This window comes from Balaenoptera ricei, chromosome 5 (genome assembly GCF_028023285.1).
Source record: "Balaenoptera ricei isolate mBalRic1 chromosome 5, mBalRic1.hap2, whole genome shotgun sequence".
Lineage (NCBI taxonomy): Eukaryota > Metazoa > Chordata > Mammalia > Artiodactyla > Balaenopteridae > Balaenoptera > Balaenoptera ricei.
Window position 1 is genome coordinate 120,987,946 of NC_082643.1, and position 25,728 is coordinate 121,013,673.

Sequence of the window (25,728 nt, forward strand, 5' to 3'; positions counted from 1 at the left end):
TAATTCCAGCAGGCTTTGGGGCATAAGGGCGGTCCTAGTTGTCTGGCACCTGGACCTGCATTGATTTAGGGCAGGGGAAATATTGGCTTGGGTGGGTGAGAGTTAGATAACGAAGATGGTTGGGGGTATAGATTCAGGATTGGTTTATTTGCATATGAAAGGAGTGCCCTCAGGCATGTTGTTTATCATTTTAGGAATTAACTAGCTCTGGGAGGGGCAATGTCTCTCCAGCCAGAAATCCTCCCCCCTCCACTAAGATGTCAAAATATCATAAAGGGGCTTCCCTGGTGGCGCAGTGGTTGAGAATCTGCCTGCCAATGTAGGGGACATGGGTTCGAGCCCTGGTCTGGGAAGATCCCACATGCCGCGGAGCAACTAGGCCCATGAGCCACAACTACTGAGCCTGTGCGTCTGGAGCCTGTGCTCTGCAACAAGAGAGGCCGCGATAGTGAGAGGCCCGTGCACCGCAATGAAGAGTGGCCCCCGCTTGCCACAACTAGAGAAAGCTCTCGCACAGAAATGAAGACCCAACACAGCCAAAAATAAATTAATAAATTAATTTTAAAAAATCATAAAATATAGACAATAAAAAACATGATTAATACACTACCCTGTCACCTACTGTGGTATGGTACATATCTCACTGTGTTGCTTACATCTCCCAAACTTGCTAAATTGTAGGCTTCTTGAGAGCAGAGATCTTGTCTGTCTTGTTCACTACTGTAGCCCCATTGCCCAGGGTAGTGTCTCTTGCTTGGCAGATGCTCAATAAATGTTAGTGGAATGAAAAAAAAAATGAATGGACACCTTTCAATCTGGCATATGTGGTTAGTGTTTCACCTGGAAAGCATAGCATTTTTTTCCAGGTACAGATTTTGTTATACCAATCAACTAAGTAAAAAATATTTTTATTTGGTTTAAATGTGAGGGTTTTACTTCTGTCATAACGCTTATTTCACTTGTCACTGTTCATTCATTGTCCATACTCCTGGAGCTCCAAAAGGTTGGGTTCCTTGTTCCCCACATGTAGGAAACCCCAGCATTTAGCAGTGTCTCCATTAAAATCACTCAATTGTGCTTCAGCAATTAAAAGTGAGTATTTTACTTCCTACATTGTTGTTTTCACATAGAAAATCCATTAAATGCTCTGAAACAGAAAATAAATAAATAAATGTGAGGTTTGTTTTTTTTTTCCTTTCCAACTAAGTAAAGTTTAATTTGGCTCTGCATAATGTGTATGATTTACAACTCTATAAAGAGACCAACACACCTCTATGTTCCTTGCGTTAGACAGTGGTTCTTTACCAGGGGCAATTTTGCCCTGTGGGGGGACACTCAGCAATGTCGGGAGACATTTTTGGTTCTCACAGCTGGCATCTAGCTGATAGAGTCCAGGGATGTTGCTATATATCCTATAAAACACAAAACAGTCCCCTGCAACAGACAGTTATCCAATCTAAAATGTCAATAGTACTGACATTGAAAAACCTTCTGTTAGAGGGTGATGTGTTTGACCGGTTTACCTAAAAACACCTCACACATCCAACCATGTTCCCCGACTTCTCCACGAAGCAATACAAGCTAAGTAGCTGATATCTTAGGGGTAAAGACAGCAGGCCTGAGGGGAAAAGTAATTTTTAGAGGAGGACACATGGCAAGCTGCAAGAGAGGGGTTCAGTATTTGAGCAGACACCATGAAAGGAAGTCTAAGTGGATTGATACACATAGCATGGTGACACTGAGGTCTGGGCTTAAAATGAACACTGAAATTATAGGCTTTTTAACTGACAGTTAAAAGGTATGACTTTAAGTTAACATAAGTCATGTGGGGGGAAAGGAACAATCATATAGAGCTTATAATTCCAAAATTGCTCTCTTTAAAACTGGAGTTGTCTTCTTAAGCTTAACATGCTGCCATTGATCAAAGCAATGCTGTCACACCTTTTCGGAACGGTCTTCAGGGCTTGTGTCATGCTCTTTTGAATAACATCAGAAGTTGCAAACGTTGCCCTTTTAGGCAGGAATTTGCTTTTGGGGGAAAAAAATCAAGTTATTTGGACCTATATACGGTGAATAAGGAAAATCATCCTTGCTCCTAATACCATGTTCATAAAAGTTGAGGACAGGCTATAAACTATATGAATCTGACTTTAAAGGCAATTATAAAAAGGAGTTTTAGAAATGTCTTGAGCTAAGTCATTGTCATTAGAGTATAACTTCTCAAGATGACCATTTTCAGGAGAAATGCTCATATTGAGGTATGAGTGTTAGCAAAACATTACTTGATATTCATATTGATTTCAGTGCCACAAATATATGTGGAAATAATGCCAGGTTTGCACACAACCAAATTTCTGTCAGCATGAGAATGTTTAGGACAGGTCTTACAGTGCTTTTTATATGTAAAAGTTTAATTTTTTTCTTTTCCCCAGTTTTATTGAGATATAATTGACATATATAATTGTATTCATTTAAGGTATACAAGATAATGATTTGATATATGTGTATATTGCAAATGATCACCACAGTAAGTTTAGTTAACGTTCATCACCTCACATAGTTACAATTCTTTTTCCTTGTGATGAGAACTTTTAAGATCTACTCTTTTAGCACTTTTAAATATACAACATGGGGACTTCCCTGGTGGCACAGTGGTTAAGAATCCGTCTGCCAATGCAGGGGATACGGGTTCGAGCCCTGGTCCGGGAAGATCCCACATGCCGTGGAGCAACTAAGCCCGTGAGCCACAGCTACTGAGCCTGCGTGCCACAACTACTGAGGCCTGCGTGCCTAGAGCCCATGCTCCGCAACAAAAGAAGCCACCGCAATGAGAAGCCCGCGCACCGCAACGAAGAGTAGCCCCTGCTCACCGCAACTAGAGAAAGTCCACGTGCAGCAACGAAGACCCAACGCAGCCAAAAATAAAATAAAGTACTAATAAATAATAAATAAATAAATAATTTTTAAAAATAAATAACTATACAATATGGTGTTGTTAACTATAGTCACCATACTGTACATTACATCCCCAGAACTTATTAATCTTATAACTGAAAGTTTGTACTTCAGTACACATCATCCATTTTCCACACCCAACCCCCCACCTCTAACAACCACCAATCTGTTCTCTGTTAAAGTTTAATTTTTAAGTTGTGATACCACACATACTTCAAAATCTGGGAATTTCTACTTTAGGCAAGGAGGTATTTAAGCTTTTTCCTCAGATGTTAACTTTACTTTGGCCACATAGACCTAATTTGGGATGGCTTTTCAACATCAAATCAAGTGCATGTCTAGTGTACTTGAGATAGGTTAGTGTTATAGAAGAAGAATTGATAAAACTACAAGTCTACTCCTAATAGAGTAGCAATGCATCACAGTTTGCCAGGGAGAGACCTGATTTTAAGATGGAAAGTCCTGCTTCCTGGGAAACCCCTTAGTCCTAGGCAAATCGAGATGGTTACCAAACTCCCAGTCGCTTAGCTAACTCCTCTGTTCTTTTTGGACTATCTACAGTGAAAACAAAACAGTGCCTTCCCATAATAAATAAAGGAAAAGGACATACCCCTATTGGGAGTAGCATAGCAACTCAAGTCAAACAGCAACATATGTTAGCTGAAAGTAGGCTGAGCTAATGGCTAACTTTTATGCTGATTCAAACTGAAGTCAGAAGTTCTATTTCATGGCAACGCTGCAGGCCATGTTTTACCAACCAATAACAACAACAACAACAACTGCAATAACAAAAAATAAAATAAAATTTTATGTTTCAACCATCATGCTCATCATATTTGTTTTGGTTTTTAGGAGAGCTATTTTGACAACTAATGTCCTTGGGCAAGGAAATAATAGGTTACTTAGTTCTTCAATGGCTTTGTACAGTGGATCTAGCAGTTATATACAGTGCTTGAAAAATGAATTATGGTGGAGTTTAGCTGAAAGTTAACATTAAAAATATACATCACTGAGGGGGCACTTAGGGTTATGCAGATAGGAAAGCAGATTGTGTGGCAGTGAAGCACTGGGGTCAGGAAGAACTGTGTTGGCATCCTGCCTTAACTGGTGTACGACCTTGAACTAGTTGTTGGCCTCTCTAAACCTCAGTTCCTTCATGAAACAAACAGGCACAATTATGGTACTTATCTCCTGGAACTGCTGTGTATTAAATGATAATGAATGTACAATACTTAATACTGTGCCCAGCATGTAGTAAGCATGAAATAAATGTAAACCATTATCATTTGCACCTGCCAAAAGTTTCTGTAATAGTATATTCTGACTGTATTTAAGAGTCATGTTATTTCTTTAATTTCTTATTTCCTATCCATTACTCTTTGTAGAAGGATCTTGTTTAAGAAATATACAAAGAACACAAAGAATTCTGATAAAAGATGTTTTGCTATGTATCATTCTAGGTTCCAAAGATTAATATAGTGTTACTCTAAGAGAATATTGATAGGAAAAAAATCACCCATGACACAAAACCCTTGGCTGTCCCAAATCAGGATGAGTTAAAGAAAGAAAAAAAGAAATTCTAAAAACTCAAACCAAACAATTAGAAGAAAAAAACAGAGTCAATAAGTATTGGAACCAGATTTGAACTACTAGTGTATCGTGCAAGCAACCTTATGTATATCTTAGGCAAGAGCCATTGAAACATCTTACTTGGGACAAGAAAGCAAGGTGTGTATTAAGATAAAGATGTTAGAAACCAAGTAATAACAACCCAAGATAGTTGCTATACAGGTTTTAAAAAGCAAGATAATGTGCCCCAAATTGTCCTGTATAATTATCTCCAAAGTTCCATAATATGATGACTTCAAAACTAGTGTGTTACATATATGTAATTGAAATAGTCAACAATTTGTCCCTCAAAAGTTTCTCTTATGGCTGTTCTGAAAGCAGTTATTGACTGAATAGTTTAACACTGTTTAAAACCATTATCTGGAAAATACCTGGAAAAAGCAAGATGTGACTTTGAAGGTTTAGAAAGAAAGGTAAGACATAAGGCAAAACCAGCACTTTCTTGCCAAATGAGGGCTCAAGATGTGCTGTTTGGTGAGCTCCAGTGCTATTTGGAATACAGCTGACAGATGATTAGGAGAGGTCACTGACTATCTCATTTTTTCTGTGACCCAGTTTTAGAAATCTGCCACCCAGAAAGAAGAGAACAGCTCTCAAAGGATTCCATACTCTGGCAATCAGACCCCGGGTTAGCCTCTGCTTTCCTACGTGAGCCTCCACGTCACTTGCTCACTCTCTGTTGCATTCTAACCGTAAATTTAAGGCAGTAACTGGTTATTCCTTTTATGTTCTTTAAGTTTTATTTGAATTGGTACAGTGCATGTTCTGTCTTCATTAATATTGTTGGAGATTGTAAAATCCTAAAAGGTTACACTAAGGTATGTTAGTCTCCTTATAATTTCCTCTAACATTTCAAATTCATCATAAAATAATTGAGCATGTTCTCTTTTCTAAATGTCTTATGTAAAGTGCTGAGAGAGTGCCATGGGTATTTTAAGAATGAAATCAATAAAAGGTTTTCTATTTTTCTGTAAAAATCAGTATGGTTAAAAGAACTACATTTAGGCTAGGACTTCTGGGTCAAGCACTTAGAGTTGACCAATTTTTTTACTGAATTGATTAGTTGTCTTACTCTTGTGAAGTTACAGCTAAAATTTTTAACCAAACACTCTTCTTAATCTCTCTGTTCTATCAAGATGAGGTTTTTTTTTGCTGGTGTTTCAGGTTTTATAACAGATCACATTTTTACTTGGCTTCACATCAGTTTAATTCATCTTTAGGCAGACTGACTGAATTCTATGAACTTCAGAGTCTCTGGTGATAAACTTCTCTGTCATCTCTGTATTATCTCTTTTACAGCCAGATGGGGAAAATGGTTTACATCAGGCACAATGTATATTTGAACAATAAGGTCACAAGCAGAGATATATTATCTTTTATGGGCAGTGAGACATGTAACGTGTTACAGCCTTCCCCTTTAAGCTACATAGCAAATGGGACACAGCACTTTGTTTTTATGCCTGGATTCCCATACGATATTATTTTCTAAGCATGTTCATGTTAACAACCTGAGCCTTATTTAAAGCAGCATTTCCTCTTAAAGTGTAGAGGAGGAGGATGACCTTCATTCCAGTCCTCTTAAGTTTGATTAAAGCCACCCGAAATAAGTTTATTGCCTCAAACTCTGCTCTTATCCTCTGTGTCTTCAGCTCTCTTCCTCTCTCTGTATGGGAGGAATCAGCATTCTATTAAAAGGCCTGGCCCAGAAGAAGTAATCATCACACTTCTGCTTTTGGATCTATTCCCTTGTTAAAAGGCAATTTTGAACTATGTGGAAAAGTAAAACAATTTAAGGGAATGGAACAGTTTAATTCTAGCATGTGGAATATGTTTTAAGTTCTGGTAGGAAGTGCTTCCACAGCACATATTTTATTTTAAAGAAGGACAGGGTAGCTTAGGAATTGGCATGATTTAAATAATAATGAGAGACTAGATATAATTATCACCATAACCTAACTTGCTTTTTATTTAATGTCACCCTAGTTTTGGGGATCTGATTATGTTTGGCATTTCCAGCAAAGCATAAAGAATTTTAAATGTCTATAATAGTCCAAAAGAATACTTCTTTGGCTAATTAACTCTGGAAGCAAAAGAAAAAAAAAAAAAAACAACAAAAATAAACAACAAAAAAACCCTTCTTCTTTTCCCTCGGTAGAATTGTTTAAAGAGAGGTTCAAAGTGTTTGGTTTAGAGCTCTGTTTCACTTAATATTTCCAACAGTGGTTTATGAAAGATGGAATTTTTAAAGTTCATTGATGGCACTAACATGGTCCAGATTGTTAAGATCTTGATTCATAGGAATAAAATTAAGAACAAATTAATCAAATACAGGATAAAAATCAGCAGTAGGAATAAAAAGTAAATTTTCTTAAGGAAGAACAGAAGCAGCTGGGACATACGACGCTCGGGAACCATGTTTTACCATGGCTGAGTGGTTCTCAAACTCAAGAGTGGATCACGGTAATAACCTGGGGGCCTGTTAAACCAAACATCACTGTCTCCCACCCCACACATTTCTGATTCAGTAGGTCTGGGGTAAGGTCCAATAATTTGAATTTCTAGTAAGTTCTAAGGTCCAGGAACCACAGTTTGAGAACTACGATTCTACCAAAACAGGCCCTCCTGGGGTCACAGTGCAAACTGAGCGCTCTCCTGCCCTGGGTAACGTCCCTCTGCTGCCCCAAAATGAAAAGGGGGGATTTTCTCCTTTAAATACCACATTCCTGGAATCATGATCATTGCTCACTTTCTCCACCACATTTGTCCCCTAATTGTACATGGGACATTCATATAAATAGACAAGTTTTTATTACAGTGTGAAAGAATTGATGTATTATATGTCAATTTACAATGAAGGTAAATTACAAACACACCATGTCATGTTACTTGGTTAACTTGTCACAGGCTTAAAGCATTGAATAAGCACTTAGACTTGCTCCTCTCTGGTTAGCAGTAAAGGATCTTTCTAGATCTAACCCACTGGAGAGTTTTAAAATAACAAAGCCTGGGTCCCATCCCAGATGAATTACATAAAAATCTCAGAATGGGGACCTGGTAATTAAATCCCTTTCAGGTAGTTCTAGTGAGTAGCCAGGGTTAAGAACCATTGGTAACTCTAACTGTGTATTCTCACTGGTTACCAGTGAGGTGAGATCACCCCCATGGGGGTAAAAATTAGTTCTCTAGGGGCAAAAAAAATACCTTAGCTGTTATACTGGTTTGTGGGCCTCCAGAGGGCCACAGCACGTACACATGCGTGTAGTATATCTGTAGTGTTAGCATTTCATGGGTTGGGGACAATTAGGAAAAAAGACTCCCTTAGAAAATGATCATGAAAAAAGGTTGAGAAATACTACCCTAACCCTGGTAGACTGCTGTTAGTTTTCAATACTTAAACTTCCCTCTAAAATGGAACACAAATCTTTTTGGGTGCTCTTACAGATATTGGTAGGGAAAAATAGCATTTAAAAATTCTACTACATGTTGATCACCTAGCTAGGTGCTTTTACATATAGTATCGAGTAATGCTATCCTGTATTTTTCCTCTAGAATGTACATAAAAATTATAATTAGTTCTGTTTCATTCTGGCTTCATAATATTTATATTGAAAATAACTCCTGTCTTCATGAAGCTTACAGAAAAATTCCATTTGAATCTGTAAGGCAACCAGGTGGCTTCAAATTGCTTTCACTCTCAACCACTATCAAATGCAGGTAATGAAGTTCAGAAAACAACATTCCATTAAAAGAAATCACAATAGAAAACAACCTCCATATCCTTGTCTCAACAGTATATTATTTATCTAAAGAATCATAGAAAATTATTATTTCATTAATTTATAGTAATACAGCTTTACAGTATAACTTAAGACTTGAATATATAGTATATTTGTAGTATAACTTTGCTACAAAAAGGCAAGTATATTAAAATATATATATGGTTGCATGTATTCTTTTGCTATTTGCAAGGGTACGGATTTGTTTTAAATGTACTCAGGATTTTGTTTATATTCAGGTATGGTGAGGCCAACAGATCGGGAGATAATTGCCATTGAAAAGATATAGTTGACCCTTGAACAAAGTGGGAGTTAGGGGCTCCAACCCTCATTGCATTTGGAAATCACGCATAACTTATAGTCAGCCCTCTGTATCCACGGTTCCTCATCCTTGGATTCAATCAACCATGGATCCTGGAGTATTGTTGTATTTACTGTTGGAAAGAATTCTCATATATGTGAACCCACACAGTGTTGTTGAAGGGTCAACTGTAGTTTGTCACTCACAGTTCCCAAGGGGAGGGGACATGCCATACCATGAAGGGCCACATGGGGAACAACCGGGGTTGGTCAGGAGGCGGGGCGAGAGGGAGACCTTGGGCAAAGTCTTTAAGGTGGTTTACAGGGAGGGAATGAGCAAGGCCAGGTGAGCAGGTTTAGGACTGGATAGTCTGAATGATTTTGGAGGGCTCTGGATTATCAAGGTGGCCCCTCGCTGTCTGGTACCTGGCCCTGAGCTGATTAAGGCAGAGGTGAGCAGGTTTAGGATTGGATAGTCTGGATGATCTTGGAGGGCTCTGGATTATCATGGTGGCCCCTCGCTGTCTGGTACCTGGTCCTGAGCTGATTAGGGCAGAGGAGTGCTGCCTCCTGGAGCGCTGAACAGAGGAGGCAGGTGGGGGTGTGCGCTCAGAATCGGTCGCTCTGCATCAACGTTGTGCTCAAAGGCAAAGCACGCTGTTCACTATCTCTAGGAATTAGCTAACCTGGGAGGGGCAGTCCCTCTCTAGTCAGTGAGGTCCCCGATGTCAGAGCATCAAGAATATAGAAGATAAGAAGATATAGTTAATGTAGTTAAATATAGTTAATACAGGGTTGTGTCCCAGAAAGTCAGAACCATAAACTGAATCAGCTGTGGAAAAGGAGAAAGATATTCAAATTGCAAATAATGTAACCAGGCACTCTGAAGGTCCATTTCTACACAAGTGCGTAGAAAGTTTTACCCAAGTATAAAGTTATTCAAGGCTTCATGCTATTGTATAGATAAATCTAGAAAAATCACTAGTCCTAAACAGTGAGATATGTTGGGAGGGAGCTGGGGGAGGGAGGATTTGACTGACATTATGGCCTAATTAATTCTGTCCCCTGTCTTCTTTCTCTATGTACTTGGTTTGTGCAGAGACAGAATGTAACGACGGAAGTTCAGAGCAGACACTTTCTGTTACCAGACAGGACCAGTACATAAAGAGATAGCAAGTTTGTTGGGACGCAAGTGTGAAAATATATAGCTTCCAAATAGGACCAGGAGTTTTATTACTGCTGTTATGTTATTTTTACTGTTCAACAAAAAGGAGGCAACATTGTATCCTGAAAAGAAACTAAAGTGTACAGTAAAGTAGGCCAGGGCTGGAATTCTAACTCAGCTGTTTACTGTGTAATCTTGGGCTATATATGTTACTTCTCCAAACATAAGTTTTTTCATCATAAAATGCAAATTATATCTAGTCTTGAGATTGGAAACAATTAAGAAGCAAAACATAGGAAACAGATGAAGATTTAAATATAAAAACTTTTAAAAACTAAATTAAGCTGAATTTGAGGATGTGGCCAAGGTGGATAGACATAATGAGCTTCTTACTATTTCATCCCCCCATTAAATTTCCCCACCCAGGCTCAGGCAAAGAGCCCGCTCATTTTTTTTTTTGGCTGTGCCTTGCGGCTTCTGGGATCTTGGTTGCCTGACCAGGGATTGAACCTGGGCCCTGGCAGTGAAAGTGCAGAGTAGTCCTAACCACTGGACTGCCAGGGAATTCCCAGCCACTCTTCTAAACTTGTCACATGATCTAGCTAAGAACAGATCCTGGGTAAGGTGTCTCCTAAGCTGGGAAGAGCAAGAGGAGGTCTGACTTGAGCTAGGCTTGCTCAGTCCCTGCTCCCAGTCTCAACCATCAGGCAAGGCCCTCTTCCTCCTCCTCCAAGAGTGAGTGAGGAGTGGTAAAGACGAGACAATAGGTCCCCACCTCCCCACCCTGGAAAAATTAGAAGTGGGGGCGGAAATCTCCCTATACCACTTTGAAGATGATTATGAAGATAGACTACAGATAAGATATGCAAGATGCCTAACCAGAGCAATAGGCATTTTCAATAGAAAGAGATAAATTCACCAAGACTTCATTTATCACATATAGATTATTCCTTCTTCTGGTATTGAATTTAGTGAAATAGCTCTCTTTTTTTCTCTTATGTAATATTCAACACTAAACTTTTTATTTATGAGAAAAGAGGATATTCTGTCTGAATCCGAGTTACTTGTAATTAAGTATTCTGAATTAACTCATTGATTTTATATATAATTCTCAAATTCCATTCCAGTAAGAGTGTAGATTGGTAAAAAAAAAAAAAAGCCAGAAATAATGTAATAGCAATCTGTAAACACAAGTATTAAATCTTACTATTCAATTGTTTTTGTTGGTATTTTAGTTGATCACACTGAATGGCAGGTATTTAATTCATCTTTCCAGATAGAACAATTAGGCACCTTCTCATTATTACACATACAAGTCAACAAAGGAGAATTTGGTAGCTTTCAACAATGATACTAACATATACTATTTATAAAGTGTTTTATAAAGCTTCAGGCACTGTGCCAGGTGCTTTATAAAGCTTTATTTCTAGTCCTACAACAACCCCGGAAGGAATTATTATTATGCCAATTTTATAGAAGAGAAAACTGAAGTTCAGAGAGGTTGAGTAATTTTCAAAGTTGTAGATACAGATTGAAACTAGTAAAGTCAGGATTCTAATGCAGAACCCTGCAAAGCCTACATTTTTTCCTTTATATAAGTCCTTCTGCCTCCCCCCCTGGGAAGAACCTAATGTGAAAAGAAAGAAAACAAGGTTGTAGTTCCATTAGCATAATTAATAAGTGACCTTGGCACTTCATTTAATGGAAGTTTTGTAATAAGGGGTAGGAAGACAACCCTTTTTTAACCCTCACATATGAGTTTAAACACATGATTCATTTTGAGCTAAAATGTTTAGCTGATTCATCCAAACTATGTTGAGAGTTCAGAGAAAATGAAAAAAGTTCTCCTGCATTGATTATAATTTGAAGCTTTTAATGGGCACACCATTGTTTCTAAAGTTCAGCAATACCCTGTACTTCTCCTTTCATAGGATTCATCACATTGGGACAGGATAGGTGCTCATTATTCATTGATTATTTGAATGCACTAATTAATGACTAAAGGCATAGGGGTCTCAGAAATGGTGTTAGAGGGTATTAACTTCAGGCAAGAACAGGAGAGATTCTGCAGCACTCAACCTTTCCCCAACTATAGCCATTCCTTTTGAAAATCAAAAATTGCTCATAATTGTGCACACCATGAAGCTTTGAACACTTTGTGCCATGTGCAATATCTATTGTTGTATTTTCATAATTTTCGTGTGTAACTGCAAAACCACCCTGCTTATTATAGATTCCTAGGAATTAATATAGACTGCCAAAGATCACCAAAGTGAAGACCATAAGCCAGCATGAAATTGAGTACTGATGAGCTCCATGGAGAATCAGAGGTACTGATCTCTCTTGGTCCTCTCCAGTGAATTTTTCTCCAACAAAACTGGACTCCTCTGGGCTTGGTGAGGAATGCATTAGAATGCAAAAAGGTGGAGCAGATCCTGTGTCCCCTTCACCCCTCCCAGAAGGCCAGGATTCCTGCTCAGGTCCTTGTCCATCTCCGCCCCCCTGACACATGGCCCACATCTGTCTACATGGTGTCTATAGCTCTCTCCTCAGATTCCGCCCGTAACTTCTCCTTAGCATCGCCAATTACGTATGCTCTTCTTCTCATATAGGTTTTATGTGTTATGTTATAAAATCACATTTTTATTTCAGTTTTTCAAAAGATTTCAGTACATAAATTTTCATGTAATGATATTTTACCATCTGTACACATCTTTAAAACAAAAGAAGGTGTTTTAAAAAAAGGCAATTTGCCTACAGATGTGCCTTAAATGTCTTCATCATTTACCAGTGCTTTTTTTTTTTTCCCATTTCTCTCTCTCTCTCTCTCTTTTTTTTAACTTCAGGAAGATTATTCATGGGGAAAGTCCTAGATCCTATTTCCAAACCGAACACAAATTGTAGTACAAAGCATCCTTTTATATAGACTCATCATTGCCATCTAGGGAATATTTATGTCTCAAATGTGAAAGGATGTTCAACTAAAAATGGGCATTTCTATTCTGGTCAAAGTCTTAACTGAAATTAAGCCTGCTGCCCATCTCTCTGTCTTAGAAGAACACTCATGTTAAGTCAGGAAAAGAATGAGAAGCTGAAGGAACTCTAGGCATAATTCAGGCACAAAACTGAGCTAGAGAGAAACATATATATATTCTTGAAATAGATGGTATTTCCACACTCCCCAAATTAACTGGTTAGTTGATTAACTATCTTTTCAGATATATAGATATAGATATTGATATAGATATAATGTGTGTATGTAGATATATAGATAGATAGATAGATACACATATCTAGCTAGCTAGCTAGCTAGCTATACGTGGGGGAATATATAAGGAAGAATAATAGCTAACACTTACAAAGTACTTATTATGTGCCGGGCACTGTCTAAGCATCTTACACATATTAACTCATTGAATCCCCATGATAAGTCTATGAGGGAAGTATAATATTATCCACAGTTTTACAGATGAGAAAACTGAGGTGTAATAAAATACATTGCCCAAGATCACATAGATAGTAAGTGATGACTTGAACCCAGACAGTCTTGCTCTAGACTTCATACTCTTTACCACCATGCCAAACTGCTTCTGTTCTCAGAGAAGGTACAACATAATGGGAAATTTAAGTGTTCACATGTGAGAAGCTAAATGATAACTCAGTTCCACAATATGAAATGTCCCACAGTAGTGTATCTTAGGCGGCACATGGGCTCTGAGGCCATGAGAGCTGCAGATTTAGAGAATATGTTTCCCCTGCCTATTTTACTCTGGACTGAAGTAACCAGGAGAAGCTTTTTAGGTAGAGACGAATTGAAGAATTGGGCCTTTTTAACTGGAAGAATTGGATGAGAGAAGGAGAGAACAGAAGGCATTCTAGGTGAGAGGAAGGGCTCTCTGAAGAGCCAATATTCAGAGATCAAAATGAACAAAGCATTATTATAGGGGAGGAGTAGGAAGACCAGTCTACCCAAAGCAACAGGTTCAAGTAGAGAAAAATAGATGTGTTTCCAAAGGTTGCTTAAATCCAGATGTTACAAGGATGTGACTCTCAGGCAAAGAATTTGGACTTCATGTCATAGATAAAGCAGAGCTGTCTTAAGAGGTCAAGAGCAAGAGTGGGAAAGTAAAAAAAGTATTTGGGGAATACTAATTTGGTAACCATGTGCAAGAATAGAAGGGATAAGAAAAAGGAAACAGGGCCTTACTCAGAAGTTTGTGCATTTTTCAAGATGAGGGCCTGGAATTCAATAGATATATTTTAAATAAATAAAAAAGAAGGCATACATTCTAGAACTCTTACTAAGGAAATAGGAGGAATTGTATGAACTGTTCTGGAAACCTAAGGGAAATCATCACAGATTATTTCAAAGGTTTTTAACCTGGGAAACAGAGTAAGACGGAATCCAAATGAAAAGTAGATACAAACTGGAAATGAGGAGGGAGATTAGGGGTTTGAAGACAGATTCAGAAGCCACCTCCATAAAGGGGGACTGATTTTGAAAAAAGACTAGGGGACTGATAAGACCAGAGATAATGTCCATCTATGAGGAATAGGAAGTGGAAGAAAAGTTCTTGAAGGAAACTGAGAAGATGCAGTTATTAAAGTAGAGGCTGTGTTGAATCAGGATGGTATAAGCTTTATGGAAGCCGAGGAAGGAAGTGGTTTCAAGAAGGAAACTGTGGTCAACAGTTCTAAGAGTTGCAGAGAGAATGAGACACGAGAACACAGAAAAAGTTACTGAACCAGCACACTCACATTACACAATGTAGATATAAGTAGTCACAACTTCATTCTTTTAACTTGTAATTACTGTAATTTTGTCAACATCAACGTTACTCCTGGCGGCGCGTTTCCCGCCGCCGGGGTCAGGGGTCGGGGTTCGGGTCGCGGGGCGGAGGGAAGAGCGGGAGGGCGGGAGGCGCCGGCGCCAGACGCGGAGGCAGGAGCTGCGACCGGCCGCCAAGAGGCCGCGGAGCCCGCGACCACCGAGCCAGCCGAGCCGCCGCCGCCGCCGCGCCCTTGGCGGCCGCCGAGGACACCCACGAGGAGCACGACACCTCCACCGAGAATGCCGACGAGTCCAACCATGACCCCCAGTTTGAGCCCATACTTTCTCTTCCTGAGCAAGAAATTAAAACGCTGGAAGAAGATGAAGAGGAGCTTTTTCAAATGCGGACCAAGCTGTTCCGGTTCGCTTCGGAGAACGACCTCCCGGAGTGGAAGGAGCTGGGCACCGGGGACGTCAAGCTGCTGAAGCACGAGGAGAAGGGGACCGTCCGCCTCCTCGTGCGCAGGGACGAGACCCTCCAGACCTGCGCCGACCACTGCATCACGCCGGTGATGGAGCTGAAGCCGAACGCGGGCAGTGACCGCGCCTGGGTCTGGACTACCCACGCCGACTTCGCCGGCCAGCGCCCCAAGCAGGAGCTGCCGGCCATCCGCTTCCTTAACGCCGAGAACGCACAGAGATTCGAAGTTTGAAGAATGCGGGAAAGAGGTTGAAGAGAGAGAAAAGACAGGATCTGGCAAAAATGATAATGCCGAGAGAGTAGCTGAGAAGCTAGAAGAAGCTCTTTCGGTGGAGCAGGGCAAGGAGCCCGAGGACGAGACCAAAGAGGCGGCTGCGGAGGAGCAATGAGTCGGCTCCCGTTGTGTCCTTTCTCCCTGTCTTTTCCCTTTTTCTTTTTTAAAATTTTGCCCTGCCCTCTTCTTTTTGGTTTGTTTTTATCCTGTTCTGTTTCTACAAGGAACTTTATATAAAGTACTGGCTTCCAATATTCAGGTTGTTTTTTTCTAAGTTTTTGCCCTAATGAAAACGACTTCAGAAAATCCGTCACCGAGTCGTGAGAATGTACTGTGCTAACTTTCTTTTCCATAGTGGAAACACTTATCTGTAGTCATCAAATAGCAAATAACACATTTGTTGAACTTGGAAAAAAAAAATTATTCCTTATTGGGTAAATCAGTCCTTACTTAGACACCCAGTCAATCAGTAATGCTTAGTGAGCACTCATAATAAAACAACAGGGAGGAAGCTTGGTGGGAGAGGTGGAAGCAAGTGTAACTCACAGTAAAATAAAATGGTTTCTGAACCACAGAGCTTGGGTGATCTTATTCCTTTTCTTTAGGTACATGGAGAATAGATGCAGGAAGATAACATGGTGATAAAAAGCTTATGAACTCACTCACAATAGGTCCAAAGAGTGTCCTGGCAAAGGTCTTTGAAACTGGGATCTTTATTTGGAAAAACCATTCCCCACAAACACAGGAGGCTCCTCCGAAGGGAAGTTCCCTGTGATCGTCCATGTCAGGGACCTAGTGGATGCTGCTGATTTGAAAGGCTCTTGAGAATTAGTGAAGAGAATAAGTAGGCTGGGGTCCATCAGTACACCCACCCATGCAATTGGGGGCCATGTTTCACATCTCTCTGGTCTTCATTCTGTGTGACCTAGTATGTAAGAGAATGTGCCTGGGAATCGGATCTGGATTCAAACCCCAGCTCCTCCATTTATCAGAATTGTAGTTTGGAAAGCCATTTAATCCCTCTGGACTTTATTTTTGTCATCTGTGAAGATGGAAGTAATAACCCTATATCAAAGATTATTGTTAAATGCTCTGTTCATGTGACACTAAATACATGGTAGCTACTCTAATTACTATCTGAGGACGTCTGATGGAAAGAATGGTGATTATCCTAGTTGATTACGAGGACTGAGTAGTGTCAGAAAAATCTCAATCCTGATTCCTTTTACTACATAATGAAATGACTTGCAACTTTAAACTTTTTCAAAGCACTTTCGTATCTGCTAATACATGTTATCCTTACAACAAACCTGCGAATGTTGTTGTGTGTTCGTTATTACTCCTATTTTGCAGATGGAGAAAGAGGGCCTCAGAAGGGGACAAGGACTTATTTCAGTCACAAAAGGGGAAGGTCACAGAGTCTGCACTGGAACCCAGGGCTGCTCACTCCTGTCAGAGCCTGATGGGAAAAGCCAAGAATCTGCTGCCACTTTTCTTGCCAAAATACCCCTCCACTTATGTAGTGAACACAATGCAGAGATGAGTTAATTCTCTAGTCACATCAAAGAGCTGCTTGTTGAACTTTCGACTTTTGGCAAGTCGTGCATCATTTCTTAGCTTCAGCAATTCCTTGACACTTTTCCTGCTTTAACTTTTATTTTTCAAGGCACTTTTCAATTTACTCTTAGTGTTCTCGAATAGTAGGCATTGTTTTCATCCTTTTTGCATCTCAAAAAAAAATGTGGTTTATTTATGTTTCCATTAGTTGACATTACCATCCAAATGCTTATTCAGATCAGAATATTGGTTTGGATATATGTGGTGCGTGTATGGTAGTGGGGGTGGTGGGAGGTGATCTCAAAGATGTTCAGACATGTCATATTACTTTAAATCCTCCGATTTTAAGGATAAAGTGCACTTGTCTTCAACTTCGTACACCAAGTTAATTGGTCCATTACTTAGTAGATTTTGTACTTGATTGGGAGGTGTAAGGCCCTAGACAAGCAGAACTCAGCCTTATATAGTTTTGTTTACCCCTTAGGACCCTGTGGCAGGTAGGAGTGAGGGTGGGAGATGGAGGAGAGGGTCAAAAGTACAAGACTGCAAGTACTGAATCCATCTCCAGTGGAGGGGATGAGGATCCTGAATAGCTCTGCCCTACAACTTGTCCACAGTTGTGTGAGCCCAGGGAAACTATAGAGAATTCTTCAAGCCTCCTCTTGCAGTCTTCAACCATCTCAGGAAGCAGACTGCTTCAGTCATCGTTTTCCTTCTAGAAGGAAGATGACTAGAAGAAAAGTTGAAACTTTCCCTCAAATTGCTCCCCCTAGAGTTTTTGAGAGGTAAGACCTAGAGTACCCTGCCAGCCAGTAAGAGAGCCACACCTGGGGGTGTGGGGGAAGGACTAGTGTTCCTGCATTCTGATGCCATACATGCATTTTACTCTGATTTAAAATGTATTTCTCCAGGTTACCAATTTTTACATTGTAAGACAGATGACATTTTGATCCTACATGATATATTTCTATTCAAAGAGTTTTAGGATATATTTGTTCATTAGTATGTAAAACTGAGAAGTATTGACTGTAAAGTTACTGGTAACACTGAATCTATTATTTTTATGAAAAGACAATGAATATATTTTCCCCCGGAGTGAAGATATATTTTCCGTTACCATATCAGGGCATCAGAGGAAAGCAGTTTCCTTGAATCATTACTCTCCGTCCCTTTCACTTCACTGACCAATGATAGAGGTTTGAATCCTAAATTTAACTTTGGAAGTTTGTTACAAGTTTCAAAGAATTTGCTAAATAGGTTTCAAATGTTAGTCCTTTGTGCCTTGGGAATAAAGAATTAAAAGAAGAGTGATGGTTACTTTTATAGTAAAAACTTGGCACAAAATAAAACTTTTTTTTCTCTCTTTCTCTTTTTTCCATGTGCTCACCTAAAGCAATATACGTGTGGATGATTACCCCTGAGTTTTTCCAACAAGCTCAAGGAAGTTTAATGGCCCAAACAATGTGCTTTTTAAGAAGATCACTGTAAACATTCATTTCAATTCAAGGAGTATCTTTCAAAGTTATTCTGGGACAAATATGGTGCAAAGAAACATGACAGACAGAAAGGAAACAGGAACCCCAGGCTCTCGCTCTATTCGTCTGTGGCCCCTGCACTCTCTGGCTGTTCTTTCCTAGCTCTTCATCCTCTACTAACTTCTATGTGTTGGAGTCTCCAAGGCGCTGTCATTGGAGTGCCAGCCTTGGAGCAGGCCTTTTGTCTTCTCTATCTGTACTCTCTCCCTAGGTGTAGTGGGTTGAGTGGTGGCCCCAAAGAGATATGTCACCATCCTAATTCCCAGAACTTGTGAGTGTTACCTGATTTTGGAAAAGGGATCTTTGCAGATGTAATTAAATTAAGGAATTTGAGATGAAGAGATCATCCTGGATTATTCAGGTGGGCCCTAAATCCAATGACAAATGTCCTCATAAGAGAAACACAGGGGAGATTTGGCAGACAGAAGAGGAGGCATTGTGACCAAAGAGGTAGAGCTTGGAGAGGTGTGGCCACAAGGCCGCAGTCAAGGATTGCTGACCGCCAATGGCAGTTAGAAAAAGTGAGGAATGGATTCTCCCCTAGAGTCTCCAGAGGGAGTACAGCCCCTACAGACACCTTGATTTTGAACTTCTGGCCTCCAGACTGTGAAAGAATACATTTTTGTTGTATTAAGCCACCAGTGTGTACTCAGTTTGTTATAGCATCCACAGGAAGTTAATACACTAGGGAATCCCATCTAGTTCTCATCTTCAAATTCCATCTATAAATTTAAATCTCCAATCCTGACTGTCCTCTAGGTGCCACACTCATGTATCTAACTGCCTGCTTCACATCTGCACTTGGATACCTAATAGACATCTCAAACTTAGTATGGCCAACAGAATTCTTGATTTCTATCTCCTGCACCCACTACTCTGTTTCCTAGTCTTCCCTATCAATAAATGGCACTACCATCTCAGGCTTAGGGCTTAGGTCCAACTACTTCATGGCTCCAGCAAAGAACCTAAGCATCATGCTTGATTCTTTTCTTCCTTTCAACCCCCTCTACCTAATTCCTAGATGAATCCTCTTGGCTACCATTTCAGTCCATTGTGTCTGACCTAAGCTTATGTTGTAGCTTTCTGATTTCTTCCCTGCCTCTACTCTTGTCTCTTTCCACAAAAGCCAGCGTAAACTTCCTACAGTGCAACTCATTTCTTACCACTCTCTGCCTAAGATGTTCTAATAGCTTCCCACTGCACTTAGGATAATATCCAAATTTCTTATCTTGGCCTACAGCAGTGGTTCTCAACTGGAGACTATTTCACCCTCACAATGCCAAAAAGACATTTGGCAATTTCTGGAGACATGTTTTGGTTGCTACTACTAGGGAGAGCCTACTGGAGTCTAGTGGGTACAGCCCAGGAATGCTGCTAAGCACTTTGCACTACACAAAACAGGGTCCAACAAGAAAGAATTATCTGGTCTCAAATGTCAATAGTGCCAAGGTTGAAAAACCATGCCCTACAGAGTCCACATGAGTTGATACCTGCCTTTTATTGCCTCATTTCCTTCTACTTTTCCTCAAATATGCTAAGCTTGTCCACATCTCAGAGCCTTTGAATATACTCTCTCTTTGGATTGCAACATACTCTTCCTAGTATGTTGCATCCCATCTTTGCATTTCTGTATCTTCGTTATCCAGGTGTAAATTCTAATAGTACCTCCTCAGAGAGGCACCACCCATCTAAAGCAGGCTCCACCCCATCCTACCCCTGCTCTGTCGCATTAGCCTGTTTTTACCCTCTATATTGCTTTTATTGGTACTTCATTTTATATTTTTATGAATTTATCATTGGCTTCTTCCCTCTGAAATTGCAAAGTTCTCTAGGGTCTTTCATGTTCACTGCTGTTTGCCTGCATCTAGAGCAGCACCTGGCACAGAGTAAGTGCTTAATAAATATTCATCAAATCACTGACATACAAATGTAAAGCAATAGAGGATAATTAAGTAACCCATAAAATGTTTGGTCCCAAAAGTGATGCAGTGAATCACCAGGAAGGCAGGCTTATTTCTAATCCCTTGTCAATTTCTAGTATGTGGCTCTTTGGATGTTACCTTCATTTAAGTCTTAACTCCACTGACAGAATGAGAAGCTAGGGCCTTGTTTATAGAAAAGATGTAATTTTACTTTTGAATCTATTGTTTTGAAGACAGAGCAGGCTTTCATGGAGTGGATAACTGGCAAACAGTTGTTAACGTGGTTGTAGATTTGAAGAATCCACGTAGAAGCAATGGCTGAATCCCTGAGAGCAGAGGAGCCCACTGAGGGATTGTTTTCAGAGAGAAAAGCCAAAAATTTGCCCTGAGAGAACCTACTGTTAGGAATAGAGGAGAAAGAAGAGTCAGCAAAGGAAATGGAGAAAACCTGATTAGAAGAGTAATAGGAAAACAAAAGAAAAAGTTTCTGAAGCCCCAATCACAGAGTGATAGAAGACAGTCAATTTATAAAGGAAGCATTGATAATGCATTTTTGGAACTTTTATGCCTTTGGGTTGGGGGTACATGTTCCTTCCATTAATCAGTGAACAGCTAAAAATTTTCTGGCAATGCAAAAATAAACTTAGCTATAAAGTACCTACAAACAGAGAAGGTAATGAAAATATTCAGTTCTTACTTAAAAAAAAAAAAAAAACTTAACCCTGCTATGAATTTTCCATAATTGTAAAGGGTTTCAGGATAATCCTCAGGACCCTAATTTTTCTATTATCTATTTTACTTATTATGGAAAAACTTTTATCATTTCTAATAGAGCCTAAGTGTTGGAAATAGAAGTCATTTTTTCCCCTTTCATCCTGTGTTGAGTGGTTGAGAAATCAGCTAGGGAGATTGGCAAAATTAAGAACTGGCAGAAATTTCCATCTGCCCCAAACTGATCCAGTCATGTTTCCATGTTTGGAAATGGTTTCTTGGGCTTATCCACATTTTGTTGGCAGGTCATATCTTTGGAGAATGACAGGCACTTTTCTCCCTACTACCCTACTAGCCATGATCCTGGGCTTGAGGAATGCAAACTGTCTGTAATGTCCAAAAGCTGAGGGCAAATTAAACTGAGGGCCAAGTGAAATTACGGGTGCAGCCATTGGGTGAGAACTTACTCCACTGCAGACACACATTATTGAGCTTGCCTCGTGGTGGTGTATTTTGTCCCATCATATGAAAAGAGAAATGAAAGAGAGGACATATTTGAAAGTAGGGTAGAGAATGAGAGTTAAACATGTCTGAGGATGAATTAAATTATTACATTTGAGATGCTAAGAAGAAATAGAGAGGGGGTGGGATTGCAGATCACAGAAAGCCAAGTCTGACAGGACAAGCACAGTTAATGTAGGTGGGTCAGAGGATGGCAGTTCAGACAGAGGGACTCAATGACAATGGCTGTGAAGTTCTCCACCATCCATTCAGGCTGCTGGAGTGAAAAGGGAAACAGAAAATGTGGTTTATTTACATCATCTCTCCCTCTAGCTCCCACACCTCAATACTCAAGCAATACCTTTTGGCCAGAATTGAGGTATGAGCTCTCTAGGGAGGAAGAAAAGGCAGTCTCCCTCCCCCTGGCAGTTTCTGGGTGGAGTCAACAGCTAGGAGAGGCTTGAATTCATTTCTCTTCCCCAGAGGCTGGGCCTCTGGAGCACAGCTCCCTCCTTCCGTGGCAGATCCCAAGGGAGGAACTTCTCTACAGTCTCATGTGGAGAAGGGAAGCCAGGGTATGACTGGAAGGTCTGGTCATGAAGCTGTGGGATTTGGGATTGGACCCCAGGGCTGCTGCTAGGTCATATGGAACGTTTATGCAAAACTAAAAAAAAAAAAAAATAATGCCACTTTTTCTGGGATGATGCAATCCAAATCTGGGGTGCAAGACTTGGAAAATGAAAGATCCCCTAAACTGTTCCTCTTGGGCAGGGTGCAAACTGAACAAATGGTGACCCAGTCTGTCCCAGGTTGTATAGATTCTAAAAATTCAAAAGGTTGAATAAATTGATGAGATTCTTATAGGACCCGAATCCACTGATGTACTACTTGAAGAGTAGGTCCTTCCTCACAAGGCTCTAAATGATTAGCTAATAACATGGGAGTGTTTAAGGAACTGTACCTCACAATGGGTACATCTTTTCCCTTCTTCTTATCCAGTTACTTTAAAATAATAGTAACAATGGTTAGCTTTTACTGAGCACACTTGACAGGTTCCAGACACTGTAAGTCATTTACAGAGATTAAGTCAATGAATTCTTAGAATAACCCTGTAACCTAGGTGGGTATTATTATTCCCATTTAATGTTTCAGAAAACAGAGGCTAGGTGGTTGAACTAGTAAGTGGTTTTTAACCATTTTAACTCCCACTCTATGCTGCTATTTCCTTTTCTTTCCCTCCCTCCCTTCTTTTTCTCCTTTCTCTCTGTCTCTCTCTGTCTCTCATGGTTCCTTTAAGAGGAACCATGTTAATAAGGTATTCATTGAACTTCCTGATAACTCTACAATTGACCTTTTAGCTCTGACATTCCCAGACACTGGGCTTTCCAAACAAATAGCTTCCCTTTGTTGTTTGGGGTTTGCCTCAGAGCCAGAATTTTGAAAATCCTGGCTTCAGGTTTCCACACCTAATCCTTGCCAGGTGGTAATACATTTCAGCACACAAACAAGAAAACAAAGCTCTACTTGGTCCTTGGCCTGAGGCTCTGTGGCTTTTCTGGCCAACCCAACCAAAAGCACAATGGGAAACCCCCCATCCATGGTCATTTCTAGATAACCATTTGCCATCTGGGGAAAATGAATATAGAATAGTACCTGATAGTTTCTAAACAAAGAGGTTCCATGTTTTTCCCCCATGTTTCTGGCACAGCTCTGGATAATTCCCTTAGATATTAGCCATCTCCTCAAGAAATCATAAGATATACAGCATCTTAAGTAAAATTTATAACACCAGAGCCTCTATGGTGATATTCCCTTTGACTTCGCTTTGAAAAACCTTATATTTTACAAAAAATGTAGAGTCTACTTAAAATATGGACCTATCCATGCACCTTTAACCTTTGTTAGAGAATGTGATGTAATGAAGATACACAGCTAATCCATAAAATGTCTAATTTTCGTGAAAAATGTGTAACATCCAATATAGTAACATCCAAATAAGATAACCTAATGTTCTTGGTTATTGGTTTCCAAAGACTGTAGAACATTTCCTTCTTTGGCCTTGGAGAAATTTGCTCTGGGATTTCAGCCTGGCCCTTGACTTGCTGAAACACTACAGACTTAGAACAAAGCAAGCTGGCTAAGAACAAAGCAACTAGTGAAAATGAAAGTAAGAGGTCTAGAGCCCGAGGCTTCGCATGTGTCCTTTTTTTTTTTTTTTTTTTAACATCTTTATTGGAGTATAATTGCTTTACAATGGTGTGTTAGTTTCTGCTTTATAACAAAGTGAATCAGCTATACATATACATATATCCCCATATCTCTTCCCTCTTGCATCTCCCTCCCTCCCACCCTCCCTATCCCACCCCTTTAGGTGGTCACAAAGCACCCAGCTGATCTCCCTGTGCTATGCGTTTGCTTCCCACTAGCTATCTATTTTACATTTGGTAGTGTATATATGTCCATGCCACTCTCTCACTTTGTCCCAGCTTACCCTTCCTCCTCCCGGTGTCCTCAAGTCCATTCGCTAGTAGGTCTGCGTCTTTATTCCCGTCTTGCCCCTAGGTTCTTCATGACCATTTTTTTTTTTTTTTTTTTTTTTAGATTCCATATATATGTGTTAGCATACGGTATTTGTTTTTCTCTTTCTGACTTACTTCACTCTGTATGACAGACTCTAGGTCCATCCACCTCACTACAAATAACTCAATTTCGTTTCTTTATATGGCTGAGTAATATTCCATTGTATATACGTGCCACATCTTCTTTATCCATTCATCTGTCGATGGACACTTAGGTTGCTTCTATGTCCTGGCTAAGAATGAAATTAGAACACTCCCTAACACCACACACAAAAATAAACTCAAAATGGATTAAAGACCTAAATGTAAGACCAGACACTATCAAATTCTTAGAGGAAAACATAGGCAGAACACTCTATGACATAAATCACAGCAAGATCCTTTTTGATCCACCTCCTAGAGAAATGGAAATAAAAACAAAAATAAACAAATGGGACCTAATGAAACTTAAAAGCTTTTGCACAACAAAGGACACCATAAATAAGACAAAAAGACAACCCTCAGAATGGGAGAAAATATTTGCAAATGAGGCAACTGACAAAGGATTAATCTCCAAAATTTACAAGCAGCTCATGCAGCTCAATATCAAAAAACAAACAACCCAATCCAAAAATGGGCAGAAGACCTAAATAGACATTTCTTCAAAGAAGATATACAGATTGCCAACAAACACATGAAAGAATGCTCAACATCATTAATCATTAGAGAAATGCAAATCAAAACTATAATGAGATATCATCTCACACCGGTCAGAATGGCCATCATCAAAAAATCTACAAACAATAAATGCTGGAGAGGGTGTGGAGAAAAGGGAACCCTCTTGCCCTGTTGGTGGGAATGTAAATTGATACAGCCACTATGGAGAACAGTATGGAGGTTCCTTAAAAAACTAAACGTAGAACTACCATACGACCCAGCAATCCCACTACTGGGCATATACCCTGAGAAAACCATAATTCAAAAAGAGTCATGTACCACAACGTTCACTGCAGCATGTGTTCTTTAAAGAAGGAAGAAATTGCCGCGGGGGTTAGAAGAAAGTCACTGGCAGCCCTTGAACTTACTAATGCTAGTCAGACCTCCTGTTCCAGATAGAACAACAAAGTCCAGAAATGCAATGTCTCAGTGTGACTGTTAGAGCAGTGTCCTGGCTTCACTGAGATGTCTTCTCTCCCAGAGGTCATTTTACCATGGGTCATTTAACCATTTCCCCTGATGCTGACATTCCTAAATCAGTAGGGAAAATGAACGACAGATTTTCCAGATTGAAGCCCAGGCTTTGGAAGGTCACAACTAAGAAAGCATCGATAGCCAATTCTGGTCTCATTTAGTAACATCTCTAACCATGATCCAGTGCTAGAGCATGCCAAGAAGGAAAGGGGACCAGATTTATGTGAGTTTGCTGAGGTTGAAAGAGCAATGTCTTCTACTTAGTCCTGGGGTTGAGGTTAGGGAGTGACAGGGTACTACTTTCGAAGATCATGAAATATATATATTGATTTGCCATAGGTAGAGAAAAATTTAAAGCTTCAAATATGTGATATTACTGGGTTTATTTTCTCCCCACCTCTT

The 25,728-nt window shown here is 39.9% G+C and overlaps 2 protein-coding genes across 3 annotated transcripts in view; both read left to right on the forward strand.

The window, feature by feature from the left end:
• SYNPO2 (synaptopodin 2) overlaps positions 1–25,728 on the forward strand; it is a 166,583-nt gene that overhangs the window by 48,945 nt on the left and 91,910 nt on the right. The gene's annotated exons all lie outside the window — the stretch shown is intronic.
• Positions 12,117–15,466, forward strand: LOC132366739 (ran-specific GTPase-activating protein-like). The gene is given in 3 exon segments (XM_059924318.1): positions 12,117–12,155; positions 14,698–15,299; positions 15,301–15,466. Coding segments are annotated over 3 exon segments (807 nt in total).